The sequence below is a fragment of the Labeo rohita genome, chromosome 6 (genome assembly GCF_022985175.1).
Source record: "Labeo rohita strain BAU-BD-2019 chromosome 6, IGBB_LRoh.1.0, whole genome shotgun sequence".
NCBI lineage: Eukaryota > Metazoa > Chordata > Actinopteri > Cypriniformes > Cyprinidae > Labeo > Labeo rohita.
Genome location: NC_066874.1, coordinates 32,532,130 through 32,549,252, shown reverse-complemented (window position 1 = coordinate 32,549,252; position 17,123 = coordinate 32,532,130). Strand labels below are relative to the sequence as shown.

The window sequence follows — 17,123 nt, the reverse complement described above, 5'->3', positions numbered from 1 at the left end:
CAATAGCCAAGAATACATTGTATGGGTCAAAACGTTTTTTCTTTTATGCCAAAAATCATTAGGATAAGATCACGTTGCATGAAGATATTTTGTAAATTTTCTACCATAAATATATCAAAACTTAACTTTTGTTTAGTAATATGCATTGCTAAGAATTTCATTTGGACAACTTTAAAGGCGATTTTCTCACTATTGGGTTTTCAGCTCTGATGTATAAATTTCAGTTTTAAAAAAACTGACGCTTACGACTGGTTTTGTGATCCAGGATCACATATATAATATAATATAATATAATATAATATAATATAATATAATATAATATAATATAATATTCAAAAAGCTTTACAATAAATAAACAACACACACACAAAAGTGTAAATGTTCAAAATCATAATTTTAATATTGCATTTTACAAAAAGAAAAAAAATAAAACGTGACTGGACCAAGGGGCTCTAGTTTGTCGGTTCGTTTCCGTGACTGGGCGCGTAAATGTGACGTTGTCAAACTACGTCATTGTGCGTGAAGACAGCAGACTAGAAGAATCAAAACAATGAGATTTACACGATCTGTATGTATGCGTTTCACATTACATTTTATTTAAGTGTTTTCTAGTGTGAAACCGAATCGAAGCGATAAACTGAAATGCGTGACAGTCGTGTTTTGTTGTGTTGAATGGCTGTGAATAGCTTATGTCTTGTTTACATTGCAAACACCTCTAGAACATTCAGCCTTTTTAGTGCAAATCAGTAACATTTTGAGAAAAAAATACGGTCATTTGTACTGCAAATACATTGCATTTCAAAGACTTAAAATACTGGTTAGTTGTAAAAATAAGGCTGGTTAAAGTGACGCTCTTCAGACATAATCAGCTAGCCTGTTAACTAACTGGGATTACTGCTTTAACCAACTGGGATTAACAGTTTAAACCAGCGGATCTGTTTTGTTTAGAGACTGTTGAGAATGCTGGTGTATCATAACAGATGATGAGAAGCTATTTGCTGCCTTTTAACTTGTTTTATCTAAAATAGTATATATATAATATTCTCAGATCTTTATTTTTGTCACATAATCAGTTTAATTGGACCATTTTAAGCAGACAGGTGTTAACTCTTCCTGTCAAAATAACCTTTCTGTTAGTTATTATTATTATGTATGTGTTTATTTATTTATTTTTGCCCTAAAAAGATAACTAAACAGATCAGGCGGGATGTTGCATTTTTTATATAACCTACCATCCCCCCAAGACAATTTTTCCTCACATCTGCTTGGTGAGTGTTCATTTTGGACCTTGCCTCCAGGTATTTCTACTATAAAAAGACCTGACCACAGTTTCTTGATCATAGTTCAGAGAGCTGGTTGAGCCGCAGCAGCGCTTTGAAGCCACACCACAAGCCGCACATGCCCAGATGCATTACCATATGTTGCCTTTATGGCAGAAGTCTGTAACATACTCTCTGTTTTCCAGGACTGAACGGATGTGATCTGCTGGCTGCTCCGCCTCCTGTAGAATAATGCGTTGTCAATAAAAATGGGAGGCAGCGGATCCAAAACCAAAGGAGTCTGGCCTTTTAGCAGCTCGGGAGCTGGAGGAGAAGCTCCCGGTGAGGTCACTGAACAGTGTTTAGCACGTCTACGTGGCTCCAAGAATGCAACACCATTTGTCTTCACAAGAAGAAGGTAAATGTAAAAAACCCTGTAATCATCCAGGTCAGAAGCTTGCAAGTTCTGAAAGCTTTTAATTTAGTCTGGTCAGTTCTTGTAGGTTTAGGCCATGTGACAGTTTAAGTTCATGTTTTTTAAAGAAGTCTCTTCTGCTCACCAAGCCTGCAGTTATTTGATTCAAAATACAGCAAAAACAGTCAAATATTTTTGAAATATTTTTACTTTTTAAAATAACTGTTTTCTATTTGAATATGTTTTAAAATGTAATTTATTCCTGCGATCAAAGCTAAATTTTCAGCATCATTACTCCAGTCTTCAGTGTCACATGATCACATGATGGTGATATATATATATATATATATATATATATATATATATATATATTTATATTTTTTTTCCAGAAAGGGAAAGGAATGATATAAATTAATACTTTTATTAGCAACTTTCTATTCATCAAAGAAACCTGAAAAAAAATTACTCAGCTGTTTTCAACATAATAATAATAATAATTAATGTTTTTTGAGCAGCAAATCAGAATATTAGAATGATTTCTGAAGGATCATGTGACTGGAGTAATGATGCTAAAAAATCAGCTTGGTTAATCACAGGAATAAATTGCATTTTAAAATATATTCAAATAAATAACAGTTATTTTAAATAGTATAAATATTTCAGAATTTTAGTGTTTTTACTGTACTTTGAATCAAATAAATGCTGGCTTGGTGAGCAGAAGAGACTTGTTTAAAAAACATTAAAAATCTTACTGTTCAAAAAGTGTTGACTGGTAGTGTACATACATATTTAACTTAATGATTTTAAATTCTTAATAATTCTTCTTTTTTTGATGAAATGAGACTTGAATGTGTTTATATTCATCCAGCTGTTTGTTGTTGCAGTTCCTTGTATTTCGATGAAGATGGAGATCTGGCTCATGAATTTTATGAGGAGACTGTGGTGACCAAGAATGGCAGAAAGAAAGCAAAACTGAAGAGAATTCAGAAAAACCTCATACCTCAGGTGAGAGTTACTGATCCTATCAGTTATATATTTAGTGCAAATCAACAGCATCAGATCAAGAAATCAAGTGAAATTTATACAAAATAATTATAAATTATGATTAAACTCATTCATTCATTGCTGTTTAAACATTTAATTGACCTATTTTTTTTTATTTATTTGTTTATGTTTAGTACTTGTTTCTTATTTTTTTATCTAAACACTTCTTTTACATTCATTTATTTGTTTCTTTGTTCCTGTACTCTCATCTAAATATTAATTTGTTCATTCATTCATTTTGGATATTTGTTATTTGTTCCAGGTCTTCTGTCTAAACACTTCTTTGACATTTAATTGTATTTATTTGTTTGTTTGTTTTTATTTACATTAAACCACATAATTTAGTTTTATAGCTCAGTTTTTTTTTTTTTTTTTATTAAAACCTTTTTTTTTTTTTTCATTTCTACAGGGAATCATTAAGTTGGATCACCCACGAATCCACGTCGACTTCCCTGTCATCCTGTGTGAAATATAATCACAGACTCTGTGGGACGTGTCATGACTTTAGGAGCATCACAATCACCCTGGTGTTCTTCTGAAAAGATGCCGTGGCTCTGTGTTACAATAACGAGGGCGTTCTGCCCTTCACGTGGCTTTCACCAAAAACATGAATCACAATTTCTGATTTGTATCTTTGATGTATAGACAGCAGACGTACGCCATCTAGTCTTCTATGATGTACAGTAAGGAATGCATGTGCGGTGAGAGCGTGTAAGTACGGAGCCTAAAGCAATGCAGGGATTGTACATAAATCACTCATGTTTGTTGATGTCAGCCTGTTGCAGTGTGCGTTTATCGTTGTATTGTATATTATAATATTCTGTTGTATCAAAGTCTGACTCTGTTCGTTGGGTTGCAACCCACATCTGCACTTTTTTCCTCATTTATTGTACAGTAAATTATGAGTTGATTTACTTGAATAAAATGGTTTAGCAGATTACACAGTAGTAATTATTTATGTAACTCAATGTAAATGTTTAGAATAACATGAAATGACAAGTCACAGTTCATTTTACATCCATAATGTTAAAGTGAAACAAAATATTCAGTAATAAAAGATTTTGTTTGCACCATATCAGTTATTAGTTGATATTAGAATATTTTAATATCTGTATCAGCTGACACTGGGTAGTAATTGTGGATATTTGACAATGTTAAATATAACCTTTACCAAAAGTTCAAAATAAATATCTATTTTTCAAACAGTACATCATGTTTTGACCAGTGGTATTTTGGCATCACTAATGTACTGTTATAGTTTTTGATAATGTATTGAATTAGATTATATTTTTATTTAATTTTTTGTTAGCTTTTTTTTTTTTTTTTGTTGTTAAATGTCTATATGGTTAAGATTTTTATTATTTTATTTTAAAGTAACATTATTTTTGTGGTTTTATTTGCTTCCCTGAAGTGTTTTTGCATTTTGTTTTTAATTTATTAAAAAAAAAAATATATATATATATATATATATATATATATATATATATAAGGCTTGGGTTGTGAATTGAAAACACGTTCTTCTCCTATATTAATTTTATTTTGGCTGTCGGTGCTGTAATTCCCCTGGCACCGAGGATCTGGGTGTGGTATATGGTGAAATGTCAGAGGTTAAGCTGTTTTCAATGTTTCCTCGCTTCTTTGAAGTCCACCGTCGGGAGGCTTTCACTCCCGGACAGTAGCTTGATCCCCATCGACATGCAATAGATGCATTATCAGAGCAGGCCAGGCCCTCAAAGGTACGTTTCATTAGAAACAGATGGCTGTATTGGTGTAAATGACTTCACTGGGAATGTTTGTCCCACCCCTGTGAATGAAATACAGGAAGCTCCGACAGGATGCCATGTCTGCGCACAATCACTGACACTGATAAGAGAGAATAAATGCTTGGAGGGTTTATGAGAGAATGCGTGACGAGACATGTGAAGGTTACAGCGGCCCTCAGGGCCTTCAGCGTGCGTGAAAGTACTGTTAGAGGAACAGATCGCCCAAAAAATTACAGTTCTGTCATTGTAAACTCTGCTTGTCAATGTCAAAATTACTGAGATGGCCAATCAATTAAAGTAGGCGGGTTTATATATATATTTGATCTTATCTAAAGAAAGGCATGTTTTAACAGACTTGGTCAAGCTGCCGGTTGACCTTTGACCTTAGGGTGTAGTATGGGAGTGTCTTATAGGAGTAGAGATGGAGTGATAATATAGGGGAACCGCTGTCTGTGATCTCTCCTAGTGCTCGAGGATGTGAGTTTGCCATTTTTGGGAGGCGGGTGTGATGGGTGTGTGTGCGTCCAGTTCCTCTCATATTGTTAAAGCTTCCTGGTGCTGCCTAGTTGGAAGAAACGGTGATGTAAAACCCCAAGAACGGGGAGAAAAGGAAAAGGCCCGAGGAAGGAAGTGGCCCTCTCTTTAATGAGCACACACATGCACTGACAGAGGCGACAGTTGAGTCAGCAGAATATGCAGGACAGCGGAACAGGATCTCTGTGGGTCACTGTCAGAAAGGAACCACTTGAAAGCCGCCCGATGTTACTCTGATTTCATATCCATCATGTGCATCCTCAAACGTCAGAAAAGTTTCAATGAATTCATACTATTTTTGCTCACACAGTTTTATGGACCAAACCTAATACCTAATATGTCTAAATATTAAAATGAATTTAACCATAGATTCATATTACAAATATGTAATGGAAGAGAAACTGAAATAATAAAATAATAATAAAAAAAAAGAATAATAATAATAAACAAACAAATCTAATCTAGATGGAAATTATTTATTTTTGGGCAATTTGGCCTTTATTAAAAAAAAAAACTGCAATTAACCATGTTACCACATTTATTTATTTATTTAGTTTTGTTTTAACAGTTCTTTTGGACTGATGGTACTGATGGTACCTTTTTTATTACATTTTACTCTATAATAATAATAATAATAATAATAATAATAATAATAATAATAATAATACATCTAGCCTAAATGGAAAACCATTTATTTTTGGGCAATTTGGCCTTCATTAAAAAAAAAAAAAAAGTAAATCATTATATGTTTAAAATGGATTATAGCATTACCACATTTATTTATTTATTTAAATTTTAACAACTTTTGGACTCTGTACATTTTTTTTTTTATTACTCCTTCACTCTAAACAAATAAATAAATAAATAAACTTTATTTTGTTTACTGTTTTATTATTTTAACGTTATTATTTTTTTATTAGGTTCTTTTTTTTTACTTGTACAAGTACATGTTATTGGTGATTCAACAAAAATGTTCTTTTTAAATTATTTATTTTGCAGTTGTTTATTTTTCTTTTTTCCGTTTTGTTATTATATACATAACTGTATGTATGTTTAATTTCAAGATTTAAATGAAAAGGTGAATGTATAACGTTTATTAGACCCGCATGAACACATTATGCTCATTTGTATAAAGAAAAACACGCCCCCAGTGAGCTGGTAATAAAGCCACGCCCCCGCACCGAATCAATGAAACTTATGGAAGCGGCGCTTTGAAGTTGTTACTCTGCCGGAAACATAGAAGCGTCTCAGATGAAGAATATAGAAGATTGAAAGCTCAGACCTCACGCCACATCAGTCCGCCTGTTCTCAAGCCTTTATGAACGGAGGAACACTCGCGAAGGTCTCTCTGTAGGAGGCAACAGGCGACGTGGTAACAGCAATGATTTACATCGCAACCACAGGATGGACTTATTTATCTGGGAATGACTGTTATTTTTAATGTCAAAGGTGAGTTGTTTTTATGTAAGAAGTTGTTTTGTTGCTCTGTAAAATGATGTGAACAGGCTGATGTTGGTTTTTAATTGTTTTAAACACTTTCACGCTCACAAGAAGATTCATTGCACTACATTGGTAAATGTAGCATGGTACTACCACGGTATTCTTCGAAGTGCCATGTAAATACCGTTATACATGAATTTCAAAGTACTACAGTACCACATTTTATTTCTTTATCTTTATTAGCGCTAGGGATTTCGTGTGGTTCTCATTTATGTTTTAAATATCATAATACAGTAGACACAAATGAGTCAATAGTCAACAGTTTATGTGAAGATTGTAGCTCAGAACATTGGTTTAGGGAATATTTAATGAGAATTATTTTAGATTGAGATCTGACTTTTGATCTCAAGACTGTATCTTGACAAATCTGAGCATTGTCTGAGAAACATCTGGAGACTTAAGCAAAACTTTCCATTTGGTTTTCATTTAATCCCAATGCCACAGAAGAAACAGTTGAGATTGAGACAATTAAAGGCGTCTTAATTGTGCTTTTTCTGTTCTATGGGTCATTATATTCTGCCTTTAGCTGAAATATCATCATGTGTCTTTGTATGAATCGTAGCATTGTGTAAAAGTGTTACTTAGAACAATGTTATAAAACTAGCATTTAAAAATAGATCAGGCCTCCCAGCAAATATTAATGTGCATAATAAAATAATATTATCTGTTATTATAAATCATAGAATTTATGTAAATATTAAATAATGATAAATGATATTGTATCAATAATTTATATACATACATATATAATTGTCATTATATCACATTATATCATATCATTGTTTTCTGTGTATTTAATTTGAAAATATTTAATATAATATTATAATATTTAATACAATAAATGAGCAATAATTGATTGGGATATTTGTTATTTTATATAATTTTATAATCTTAATCAACTTTATTTCAAATAAAAACTTACCTCCAAGTCATAACATTTTTCATGTATTTATCTGGGAATGGCTGTTATTTTTAATGTCAAAAGTGAGATCTTTCATAAAAAAAGCTGCATTGATTTCATGATTGTTGCTCTGTGGATAATTTAAACAGGATGATGTTGGTTTTTAATAGTTTTAAATGTTTGTACACTTGGTGCCATGGATTTTTATTATATAATTATATAATTTTATAATATCAATCAACTTTGAGTTTTTTTAAGTAATAATGTCATTGATTTATTTTTCTGAGAATGTTTTTTTTTAATGTCAAAGGTGAGTTATGTCAAGCAAAACATAATATCGTTGATTTAAGACCGAAGAAATGTACTTGAATGTTTCCTCAATGAAAGATTTGTGCTTTCTTGTTTTCTTTTTGATATCAGAAAGACATCAGATATCAAATGATCATAATAGATTATAATACACAATGTGTTGGTTTTTTTTTTTTTTTTTTATTCCAGCAGAAGTGACGGCCTGTGTTGTGAATGCCTGAAATCATGGCTTACTGGATCCAGCTTCATTTGAGAATCTGGCTGTTGGTTCCACTGGCTCTGGATCGTCTTGCTCTCGCTGAAGATTTGAAGCCCACCAGATGGCCTCTTTACCCTGAGAAGCCTTTGGTTCTGGTCTGGAACGCCCCAACAGAAGACTGCAGGCCTCGGCACAAGGTTCACCTCCAGCTCGAGCAGTTTCAGATCGTGGCCTCTCCGAATGAAGGCTTCACCAAACAGAACCTTACCATGTTCTACAAAGACCGCCTGGGCTTGTATCCGCACTTTGAGGGTGGCGTGGCCGTCAACGGCGGCCTACCGCAGGTCGCCAGCCTCACGCACCATCGAGAGAAGATTCCGGAGGGCATCGCGAAGTACATTCCCGACCCGTCGGCGCGAGGCCTGGCCGTGATCGACTGGGAGGAATGGCGTCCGATTTGGATACGCAATTGGGAGGCCAAAGACATTTACAAGAGCCAGTCGCGGCTCTTAGTGGCCCAGAAAAAAACGGGCTGGACTTCGACCCAGATAAGCAAAACAGCCCAGCAGGAGTTTGAGATGTCCAGTCGGATGTTCATGCTAGAGACTTTACGAATGGCCAAAAGCTTGCGTCCCAACCAACTTTGGGGCTTCTACCTCTTTCCCGACTGCTACAACCACGACTATCGCAACAGTCTGGAGAACTACACGGGACGCTGCCCGGATGCGGAAGTGGCCAGGAACGACCAGCTGAAATGGCTGTGGAATGAAAGCACGGCCCTGTTTCCATCCATATACATGAGCTCGAAGTTGCGTTCGACATCCTCCGGTCGCCAGTTTGTCCGAAACCGGGTGAAGGAGGGAATGAGATTGGCATTGGTGGGAGAGGGATTGGCACGTCCTGTTTTTGTCTACACCCGTCCTACGTACGCAAAAGAGCTGGAACTGCTGACAGAGGTGAGTTTGTAATAATGTGCTTTAACACAATTTTAGCTTATCGGGCCTTTGCTAAGCTCCGCCCCCCTTAGTTACTGTTGCTAACATAGACCAGCTTAACAGAACTTCTCATAAGGATGAACTGGGGATTCTGTGGCTTTATGCAAAACTGTAGAACCACCAAAAGTGATCAAATGCTTTGGATATTATTTATATGTAGGCTGGAATTAAGTGCAGCATTTTATTAGACAATTTTCTTTAAAGAAATTGTTCATTTACTCCTTAATGAACTTCTGTGATGAAAAAACTAGGGCTGGCAAATGATTAATCATGATTAAATGCATACAAAAAAGTCTGAGTTTGCCTAATATACATGTGTGTACTGTGTGTAATTATTATTATAAATATATATAAATACAAGCACATTCATGTATATGTTTAAGAAATGTTTACAAGTATATGTGTTTATTATAATTTTTATAGAATTTATATTATATATAAATAAAAATATTTTGTTTTAAATATGTACATAATAATTACACACAGTACACACACACTTATTAGGCACACTCAAACTTATTTTGTGATTAATATGTGATTAATCACGATTAATCGTTTGCAAGCCCTAGAAAAAACATGTCAGATTTAAATAAATTTTCCATTTGCTCTTTATTTAATCCCATTCCTAGTTTTTGTAAACAGTGTGATTTTCAGCAAAATTGTAGAACCACCAAAAATTATTAAATTGATTGGATATTATTCTTAATATTATTCCAATAATCTGAATCAATTTGAAAATGAAACGAAATTAAGGTACTAATGTTAAATTTTGATTTCTGACTTTGGAGATTAAAGTTAAGATTGCATCTTGTCGAAAATGAGTATTGTTTGAGAAACTTTTGTGCTGGAGAAACATCTAAGATTGAAGCAAAACTTTATTTAATCTCAGTACTTAATGAACCATAGATTTTTATTTATTTATTTATTTATTTATTTATTGAATATTACTATATGTGTAGGGTGGATTTTTTTTTTTAAATAAATCATTCTCTTTTTTTTGCTTACATTTATAAATATTTAGCTAAACATGTTTTTTTTTTTGTTTTTTTTTTTACAATAATTATTATTGATTTAAAATATTATAGATAGTATTACATTTAAAATATTTATTTACATTTAGTATTTACACTTATTTCAGTGTAGGGGTTTTATTGATGTTCTAAATGTTTACTGATGCTTAAAGAACATTTTACTATTTTTTTTTGGAATAATTTTTGTGAAAGTCTATTTAAAACTATCCAATGATAGAGATTCTATATAGTTATACTGCAAAAATAGTAGTATTGTAGATGGCAACAGTTGCTAAGGTAGCAGTGCCTTTTGTAACATTTGAAAGGCACGGCTTAACAAATAGACAATTAAATCTACTTAAATTGCTTTGTATGACCTGTGGCTAAACTTTGACATGTAACAGAATGTGAGGAAATGAAGGTTGACCTTAAAGGACAAAATATTCCATTCAACTGTCAGTGACTCTCCAGTCTGTTTGTTCAGAGGCCAGAGAGATGTTTTCTGAGTGTTTGCAAATAGTTCTTCTATTGTGTATGTTAGTTCACGCGCATAACTTTTTTGTTTTGTTTTTGTCTCCCTAAAGATGAATAAAAAAATTAAACAACTTTAAAACAAGATATATTCATGAAGATTTTAAGATTATAGGAGTTAAAGGTGAACTGTATACTTACTTTTTTCTGTCCCAGTTATAACTATATGATTCATCCAGAAATGTGATTCTGTGGTGCTTTCATAACATTGCTGTGTTTATTGAGCCATTCTGACCGGCCCTGCAATTTTAGAGAAGATTAAAGCGAGTGTATTGTGTATATGATGTTTGTGTGGTGTATCACAAAACGTTTCTTTACATAACCATCATCTCTGCTCTTTATCTCTGTTTGAGTGTGTGTGTGAGTGTGTGTGCGTAGGAGAACAGGAAGGGTGCTGGTCACATTTTCAGTGCCACCACCTACCACACCACACCACCTGATTTCCTATTTTTTTGTTTTCACAAAATTGTCTCCGTTCAATATTTGTGACCTCAACACAAAAGTTTTAAAAATGAGCTGAATTAACTCTTATTTGTTAACAAAATCAAGAACCAGTCACTGATTCCTTCATTTGTGTCTTTGCAGATGGATTTGGTGTCCACCATTGGAGAAAGTGTGGCTCTGGGTGCCGCTGGAATCGTTTTCTGGGGTGAAGCTACTTATGCCAGCACCAATGTAAGCACTCACACACCACATTATATCTGTAGTTTTAATCAGTAATAGTGTTTTTGGGGGGTTTCTATTGCTTCTAATAATATTAATACTAATAAATATTATTATTTTTCTAATGGTGCTTCCGTTGCTCATATTAACCCTATAAAGCCAACTGTTTCATATTTGGTACACAAATGAAAGCATCTGTAGCAAGTCCTTAGTATTATATTGTAAAAACGCAACTGCTTAGTAACTCACTAAAGTGCTTACAACACCCTAGCAACTGCATAGTAACACTAAAATGTTTACAAGACCTTAGTAACTGCACAGTAACACACTAAAATGTCTGCAACACCTGGCAACCACCCAAAGCACCCCTGCATCTGCATATTAACACGCTAAAGTGCTTACAACACCCTAGCAACTGCTTAGTAACATTCGAACACCTTAGCAATGCCCTGGCAACCACCCACACCATACTAGAAACATCATAACACACTAAAATGTCTACAATATCTTAGCAATGCCCTGGCAACCACCCAAAACACCCCATCGATCACCCACAACACCCTAGCAACTGCATAGCAACACACTAAAGTGCCGACAAGACCTTAGCAACTGCATAGTAACACACTAGAGTGCCTACACCATCTTAGCAACTGCATAGTAACATTCTAAAATACCTGAAATACCTTAGCAATGGCCTGGCAACCACCCAAAACATTCCAGAAACCACCCACAATGCCCTAGCAACTGCATAGCAACACACTAAAATGCCTACAACAACTTACTAACTAATATGTCTACAATACCTTAGCAACTGCATAGTGATACTCTAAAATGCCTGCAATACCTTAGTAATGCCTTGGCGACCACCAAAAACACCCCAGCAACCACGCACAACGCCCTAGCAACTGCATAGCAACAGACTGAAGTATCTACAAAACCTTAGCAACTGTATAGTAACACACTAGAGTGCCTACAACACCCTAACAACTGCATAGTAACACACTAAAATGCTTCTGATGCCTTAGCAATGCTCTGGAAACTACCTAAAACACCTCAGCAACCACCCCAACACCCTAGCAACTGCATAGCAACACACTAAAATGCCTCTGTTGCCTTAGCAATGCTCTAGAAACTACTTAAAATACCTCAGCAACCCCCCACACCCTAGCAACTGCATAGTAACACACTAAATAGCCTACAACACCATAGCAACACACTAAAATTCCTGCAATACCTTAGCAATGCCCTGGCAACCACCTAAAACACTCTAGCAGCTACATAGCAACACACTAAATTGCCTACAATACCTTAGCAACTGCCTAGCAAAAGCCTGCCATCCACCCACTTCCAATTTCTTCAGAAAAGTTGCAAATCTAGTTTTTACTTGACATAGTTTTTCTCTTTTTTCTGTTTCATCATTCAGGCCAGTTGTTCCAGCTTAAACCAGTACTTGCGGGGTCCACTGGGCCGATACCTCCTCAACGTCTCCACAGCAGCTGAGCAGTGCAGTCGCTTCCTGTGCACTTCCCACGGCCGCTGTCTGCGCAGACATGCCGACAAGGACACGTATCTCCATCTTGACCCACAGACGCACACCATAGTAGGCCAGGGGAAGGAATTGCACGTGAAGGGAGATGTGAGCGCTGAAGAGCAACAGCGGATGAGTGAAGACTTCCAGTGCCAGTGTTTTAGTGGATATCAGGGCGAGAGATGTGACCACGAGGACCCTCTTCAGCAGCGAGGAGACGGACATGCACTGAAAGCATTATGGATATACCTTCTCACTCCATTGCTGCTGCATATACTGAGCTGAGCACATGTCATTGACACTTTAACTCATTGTCTTGATTACGAAACCTTTGGCAGGTCAGTGCGCTCCAAATGCTGTTGTGAAAAGGTCCTTCGCTTTCATGAAGTCATGTGGGTGAGCATGAAATCTGAATTTATATGTGTAAACACAGGAAACTCAGAGTTCCTTGGAGTTTAAATAAGCACTTTTGTTTTTTGTCACACGTTACACACACAACGTCTGAGCCAGAAGTAGGACATTGTGCAAGGGGAACATCTAATGAAAATTGATGACTAACTGATGAGTGGATTCATTCAGAAGAAGGCTGCACTTGAGTCACTGTTAAAACAATTTGAAGCGGTGGACTTTAAAGTGGCTGTCTTGGTCTGAGACTATAAAGATGTTGGTTATCTAACAATACATTTTAGGCTGCAAATGTCAAATGTAGTTAGGCAAATACACATGTATGTTTTGAATGGGTAGAACTAGTGGATCTGAGCAAGCCTTAAAGGAACAGTTCAATTTTGTCATTATTTACTCAATATTAAATCCTGTATATTCAAGTCTTCTCCTGAATTACTTCAGAAGATTTGGAATATACTGTAGTACATGAGTTGTGTGAACCACTTTTAATAATTTTTGAAGGAATAGTTCAACCAAAAATAAACATTTGTTAAAAAAAGTGCTTAGTTTCAGGCCATTTAAGATGTAAATAAGTTTGTTTTTGTTCATCAAAACAGATTTGGAGAAATGTAGCATTACATCACTTGCTCAGCAATGGATCCTCTGCAGTGAATGGGTGCCTCCAGTCCATCGATTAACATCTTGTAAAGTGAAAAGCTGTGTGTTTGTATGAAAATGATCCATCATTAAGGTTTAACATTGAACCGTGCTTCTCTTCAGCTATGCATATTTCTCTCCTGATTCAGGATTGTATATTAGCCAGAAGCAACAGTTCCAACAAATACATCAAAGTGTTAAAGGTTATTACTTATTTAAAGGTTGTGGATTATTGTGATGTTTTCATCAGCTGTTTGGACTCTCATTCTGACGGCACCCATTCACTGCAGAGTATCCATTGGTGATTAATGCAATGCTAAATTTCTCCAGATCTGTTCTGGTGATGAAACAAATTCAACTACATCTCGAATGGCCTGATGAAAAGTACATTTTAACAAACATTTTTTTAGGTGAACTATTTCTTTAAGATGAGACTACTGTGCTGGAAATGTGGATGCATGTCATGCAATGATGCTTATGCTGGCTGACCTGAGTTTGAATCTGGCTCGTGTGTCATTTCCTGATCACCACCCCCATTTCCCATCCCTGTCCTGTTCTATAAAGGCAAAAACCCCTAAAAAATAAAAAACCGGACAGTTATTTATATCCTGTTATTTAAAAGTATTTTGCAACTTTGGACAGCATCCTCTTTGTTTTTACTGTTTCATGGACTAATTTAACTGTTGCCAAATCAGCATATATTTTTATGGACATTTTTTTTTTAGCTTCGTTCAGCATCTTTGTCAGTGTTGAAACAGTGATTGTTATGGTTATGAGAGATATGTGATGGCGCTTATATTCATGTGTGAAAAAGGCACTGGACTGTGAGAGAAGCATTTGCATTACATCTTTGAGAACTATTGAGAATTAGATTTTGCTTTTTTAGAAATTGTGATGCACAGAAAAATTGTTTTATATTTGATCAAAATGATTTCTGTGTTTGATTAAAAAAAATTGAGTGGTAATCTTGTGCATTTATTTTAAAGAATGTTCATTTCCTTTCACATTTTTTGCCTCAAATGTATTTTGTCCAGTAACCATTCAGTTCTTCTTAACTGGAAGTTTTTCTAAGGAAAAAAGGAACAAACTAAATGGAGGAAATGAATGAGACTACAACCATCGGGTCTGCTCAGCACAAGGACCAGCCCAAATTACAGGGTTTACAAACCAAGAAGTTATATTTGTTGCTTTTAACTGTGTGAGCGTTTACTCAAAATAGAATCGGAAGCAATATGAAATATGGTGTGTTTGTTAATCTTTAATCACTGTAGAAATTACTAAAGTTGCTTTGAGTGCAGCTGCAGTGTTTTATGGTGTTCACCCACGATTGTAACTTTTGGTTCCCATTTGTTAATTTTAGCTCTTTTCATGCAATAATGTTTTCTGACTATCAAGATAAGAGATTTGAAAATTGCTTCTTTGTTTTTGAGAATTCAAGCCATCATCTTGAAAAGCTGTTACCCACATGACAATAAATGACAGTCTACATGAAAAGCACATTTTCTTTAAAACAAGTTTAAAGGGTCATTCCTGGTATTCAGCAACATTTTGGCTTCATAATTTTTGGAAAAAAAGTTACGTGTTTTTCATGTTTTTAGCATTCTACCAAAATAGTGACATGTTTAACAAATAGGAATACATATTGGCTCAAAGACTCAAAAAATAATAATTGGGTAGATTGTTCACACTGGCTATGAAAGTATTCCACCCTGTTAGGGACATATACATAGTTATCACAAAATGCTAATCATGTAAATGTTAAACAATAATGAGCTTTTCTTGTATGGTGTATGTCCCTTATGCCATAATAGTATTTTTTATTCTTGAAACAATAAGAAATTGATAAATAGAATATGTCTTGATTTTTACGTACATGTACTGTTTTGTGCCCATTTTTGTCAACAGGACAAAATAATACAAATATTTTGCTCAGAAAATATATATATGCTGTTAATGCTCCTCACAAAATAAGACAAAAGCATGCCAAATATTTATATATATGTTGTTGTCAAATTATTATTTAAAATGACTTGTCTAACAGGGTGGAATAAAGTGTAACAGGGTGGAACACCAGTGTTATAACAGTGGATGAGCTTACCGTCATTGTCCTGCATGGTCTGCCATCTGTAATGTGTGGAACTGCACCTGTATAATATTGTTTCAAAACAATACAAAAAACCTATGTGGTTTTTTATCACAATCAATCATGATGACAAGAGGCAAAGCAATTCTCTGTTCAGGTGACTAGAGAAATAATTACAAGAGAGAACAGACATAAAAAATGTTTTTTTTTTTTATAATTGGTTAAAATATAGATTATGTAATTCATTTCGTTTAACTGTATTAACAAACAACAGCAATGCACAGTGATGCCCTTGTTTACAAGCACCTTTTATGCACAAAAAGTTCATATCTACAAATTTCTGTTCTCATTTTTTTTCTTTCCCTGTCTTCTGCCTACATTTTGTGACATTTTCTGAAAAACAAGCAATGTATTATATTTTACTTTATAAGATGTCCCACTTTAGCTGAATGCTACTGTCCCAATGTATCTTTCTTCAACCTTGGGTACACTACCAGAGACCTGGGAGCTTAAGGGTTCTGCACAGTATTTTATATATATAATATACACATACATACGGTTTTTGCAACATACAATAAATACTGTTTGTATACAAAATTTCCACCCTGTTAGTTTCACATTCCACCCTGTTGAACTAAGTTAGCCGTAGCTCTTTGAGTGATCAACATTTAGCTCTCTAATCCTTTACAAATAAATAGAACTTTTATAACTATGTCAAATATGTTTTTACATTTTTTTGACCAGCCAAGCATTCTTCATAACCTAAAAGGGTGCCTAACAGGGTGGAACTTTTAAGAGTGTGACAAGCAGGATAACATTTAAAAAACGAAGGAAAAAAAAAGGTAGGAATGAGAGTTAACACTTACCTCAGTTTGTACAGTTGAATTCCAGCGCAAAAAATGAACAGTATCAGATCCTGAAAATGGTCTCAATGGATTTGTAGACTATTTTGCTAACAGGGTGAAAGATGACTTTAGATACACAATAAATGAATAGTTTCACATTTATTTATTTATTATTATTTATATGTACGATTAGATGCAGTTTAACCTAGTCTATAACATAACTTAAAAATATTTTGAGGCTTTTATCATTTCATGGTTTATATTACTTGTGTAAGTTGATTACTTTGCACTGAGGATACGATAAAATTGAATGCATATATCAATTAAAAGTTTAAAAGTTTAATGTCTATTATCTCTGTTTAGGTGACAAAGAAGACTTAAATATCTAATTTAAGTCATTTCTTATAAATATGTGATTCATTTTAGAGAAAATATGAGTCATTAAATCACAAAGACAGAAAAGTCACTGGATAACAGGAATGACCCTAAAGCAGTTTTTCCAA

The 17,123-nt window shown here is 34.5% G+C and overlaps 2 protein-coding genes across 4 annotated transcripts; both read left to right on the top strand.

The window, feature by feature from the left end:
* The first annotated feature begins 484 nt into the window (after positions 1-484).
* tusc2a (tumor suppressor 2, mitochondrial calcium regulator a) lies at positions 485-3,658 on the top strand. Its single transcript, XM_051111614.1, has 4 exons — positions 485-568; positions 1,466-1,677; positions 2,559-2,679; positions 3,128-3,658. The coding sequence occupies exons 2-4, from the start codon at positions 1,529-1,531 to the stop codon at positions 3,191-3,193; spliced, it is 336 nt and encodes a 111-aa protein (XP_050967571.1). The 5' UTR covers positions 485-568; positions 1,466-1,528; the 3' UTR covers positions 3,194-3,658.
* A 2,542-nt stretch (positions 3,659-6,200) lies between these two features.
* Positions 6,201-15,613, top strand: hyal2a (hyaluronidase 2a). 3 transcript variants are annotated; one of them, XM_051113334.1, is made up of 4 exons: positions 6,201-6,464; positions 7,915-8,880; positions 11,046-11,135; positions 12,547-15,613. In XM_051113334.1, the coding sequence occupies exons 2-4, from the start codon at positions 7,939-7,941 to the stop codon at positions 12,934-12,936; spliced, it is 1,422 nt and encodes a 473-aa protein (XP_050969291.1). In that variant the 5' UTR covers positions 6,201-6,464; positions 7,915-7,938; the 3' UTR covers positions 12,937-15,613. The 3 variants fall into 3 exon arrangements, with proteins under 3 accessions (XP_050969291.1, XP_050969292.1, XP_050969293.1); XM_051113335.1 differs by having other exon boundaries at positions 7,918-8,880; positions 12,547-15,612; XM_051113336.1 differs by lacking the exon at positions 6,201-6,464 and adding an exon at positions 7,712-7,726 and having other exon boundaries at positions 7,918-8,880.
* Positions 15,614-17,123: the final 1,510 nt, after the last annotated feature.

What these genes read in the sequence shown, in the direction of transcription:
- hyal2a (XM_051113334.1), top strand. Translation starts at nt 7,939, where the DNA reads ATGCCTGAAATCATGGCTTACTGGATCCAGCTTCATTTGAGAATCTGG. An exon ending in AGCTGGAACTGCTGACAGAG is followed by an intron (nt 8,881 to 11,045) that starts GTGAGTTTGTAA and finishes GTGTCTTTGCAG; the next exon opens with ATGGATTTGGTGTCCACCAT. An exon ending in CTACTTATGCCAGCACCAAT is followed by an intron (nt 11,136 to 12,546) that starts GTAAGCACTCAC and finishes TTCATCATTCAG; the next exon opens with GCCAGTTGTTCCAGCTTAAA.
- tusc2a (XM_051111614.1), top strand. Translation starts at nt 1,529, where the DNA reads ATGGGAGGCAGCGGATCCAAAACCAAAGGAGTCTGGCCTTTTAGCAGC. An exon ending in TTTGTCTTCACAAGAAGAAG is followed by an intron (nt 1,678 to 2,558) that starts GTAAATGTAAAA and finishes TTGTTGTTGCAG; the next exon opens with TTCCTTGTATTTCGATGAAG. An exon ending in AGAAAAACCTCATACCTCAG is followed by an intron (nt 2,680 to 3,127) that starts GTGAGAGTTACT and finishes TCATTTCTACAG; the next exon opens with GGAATCATTAAGTTGGATCA.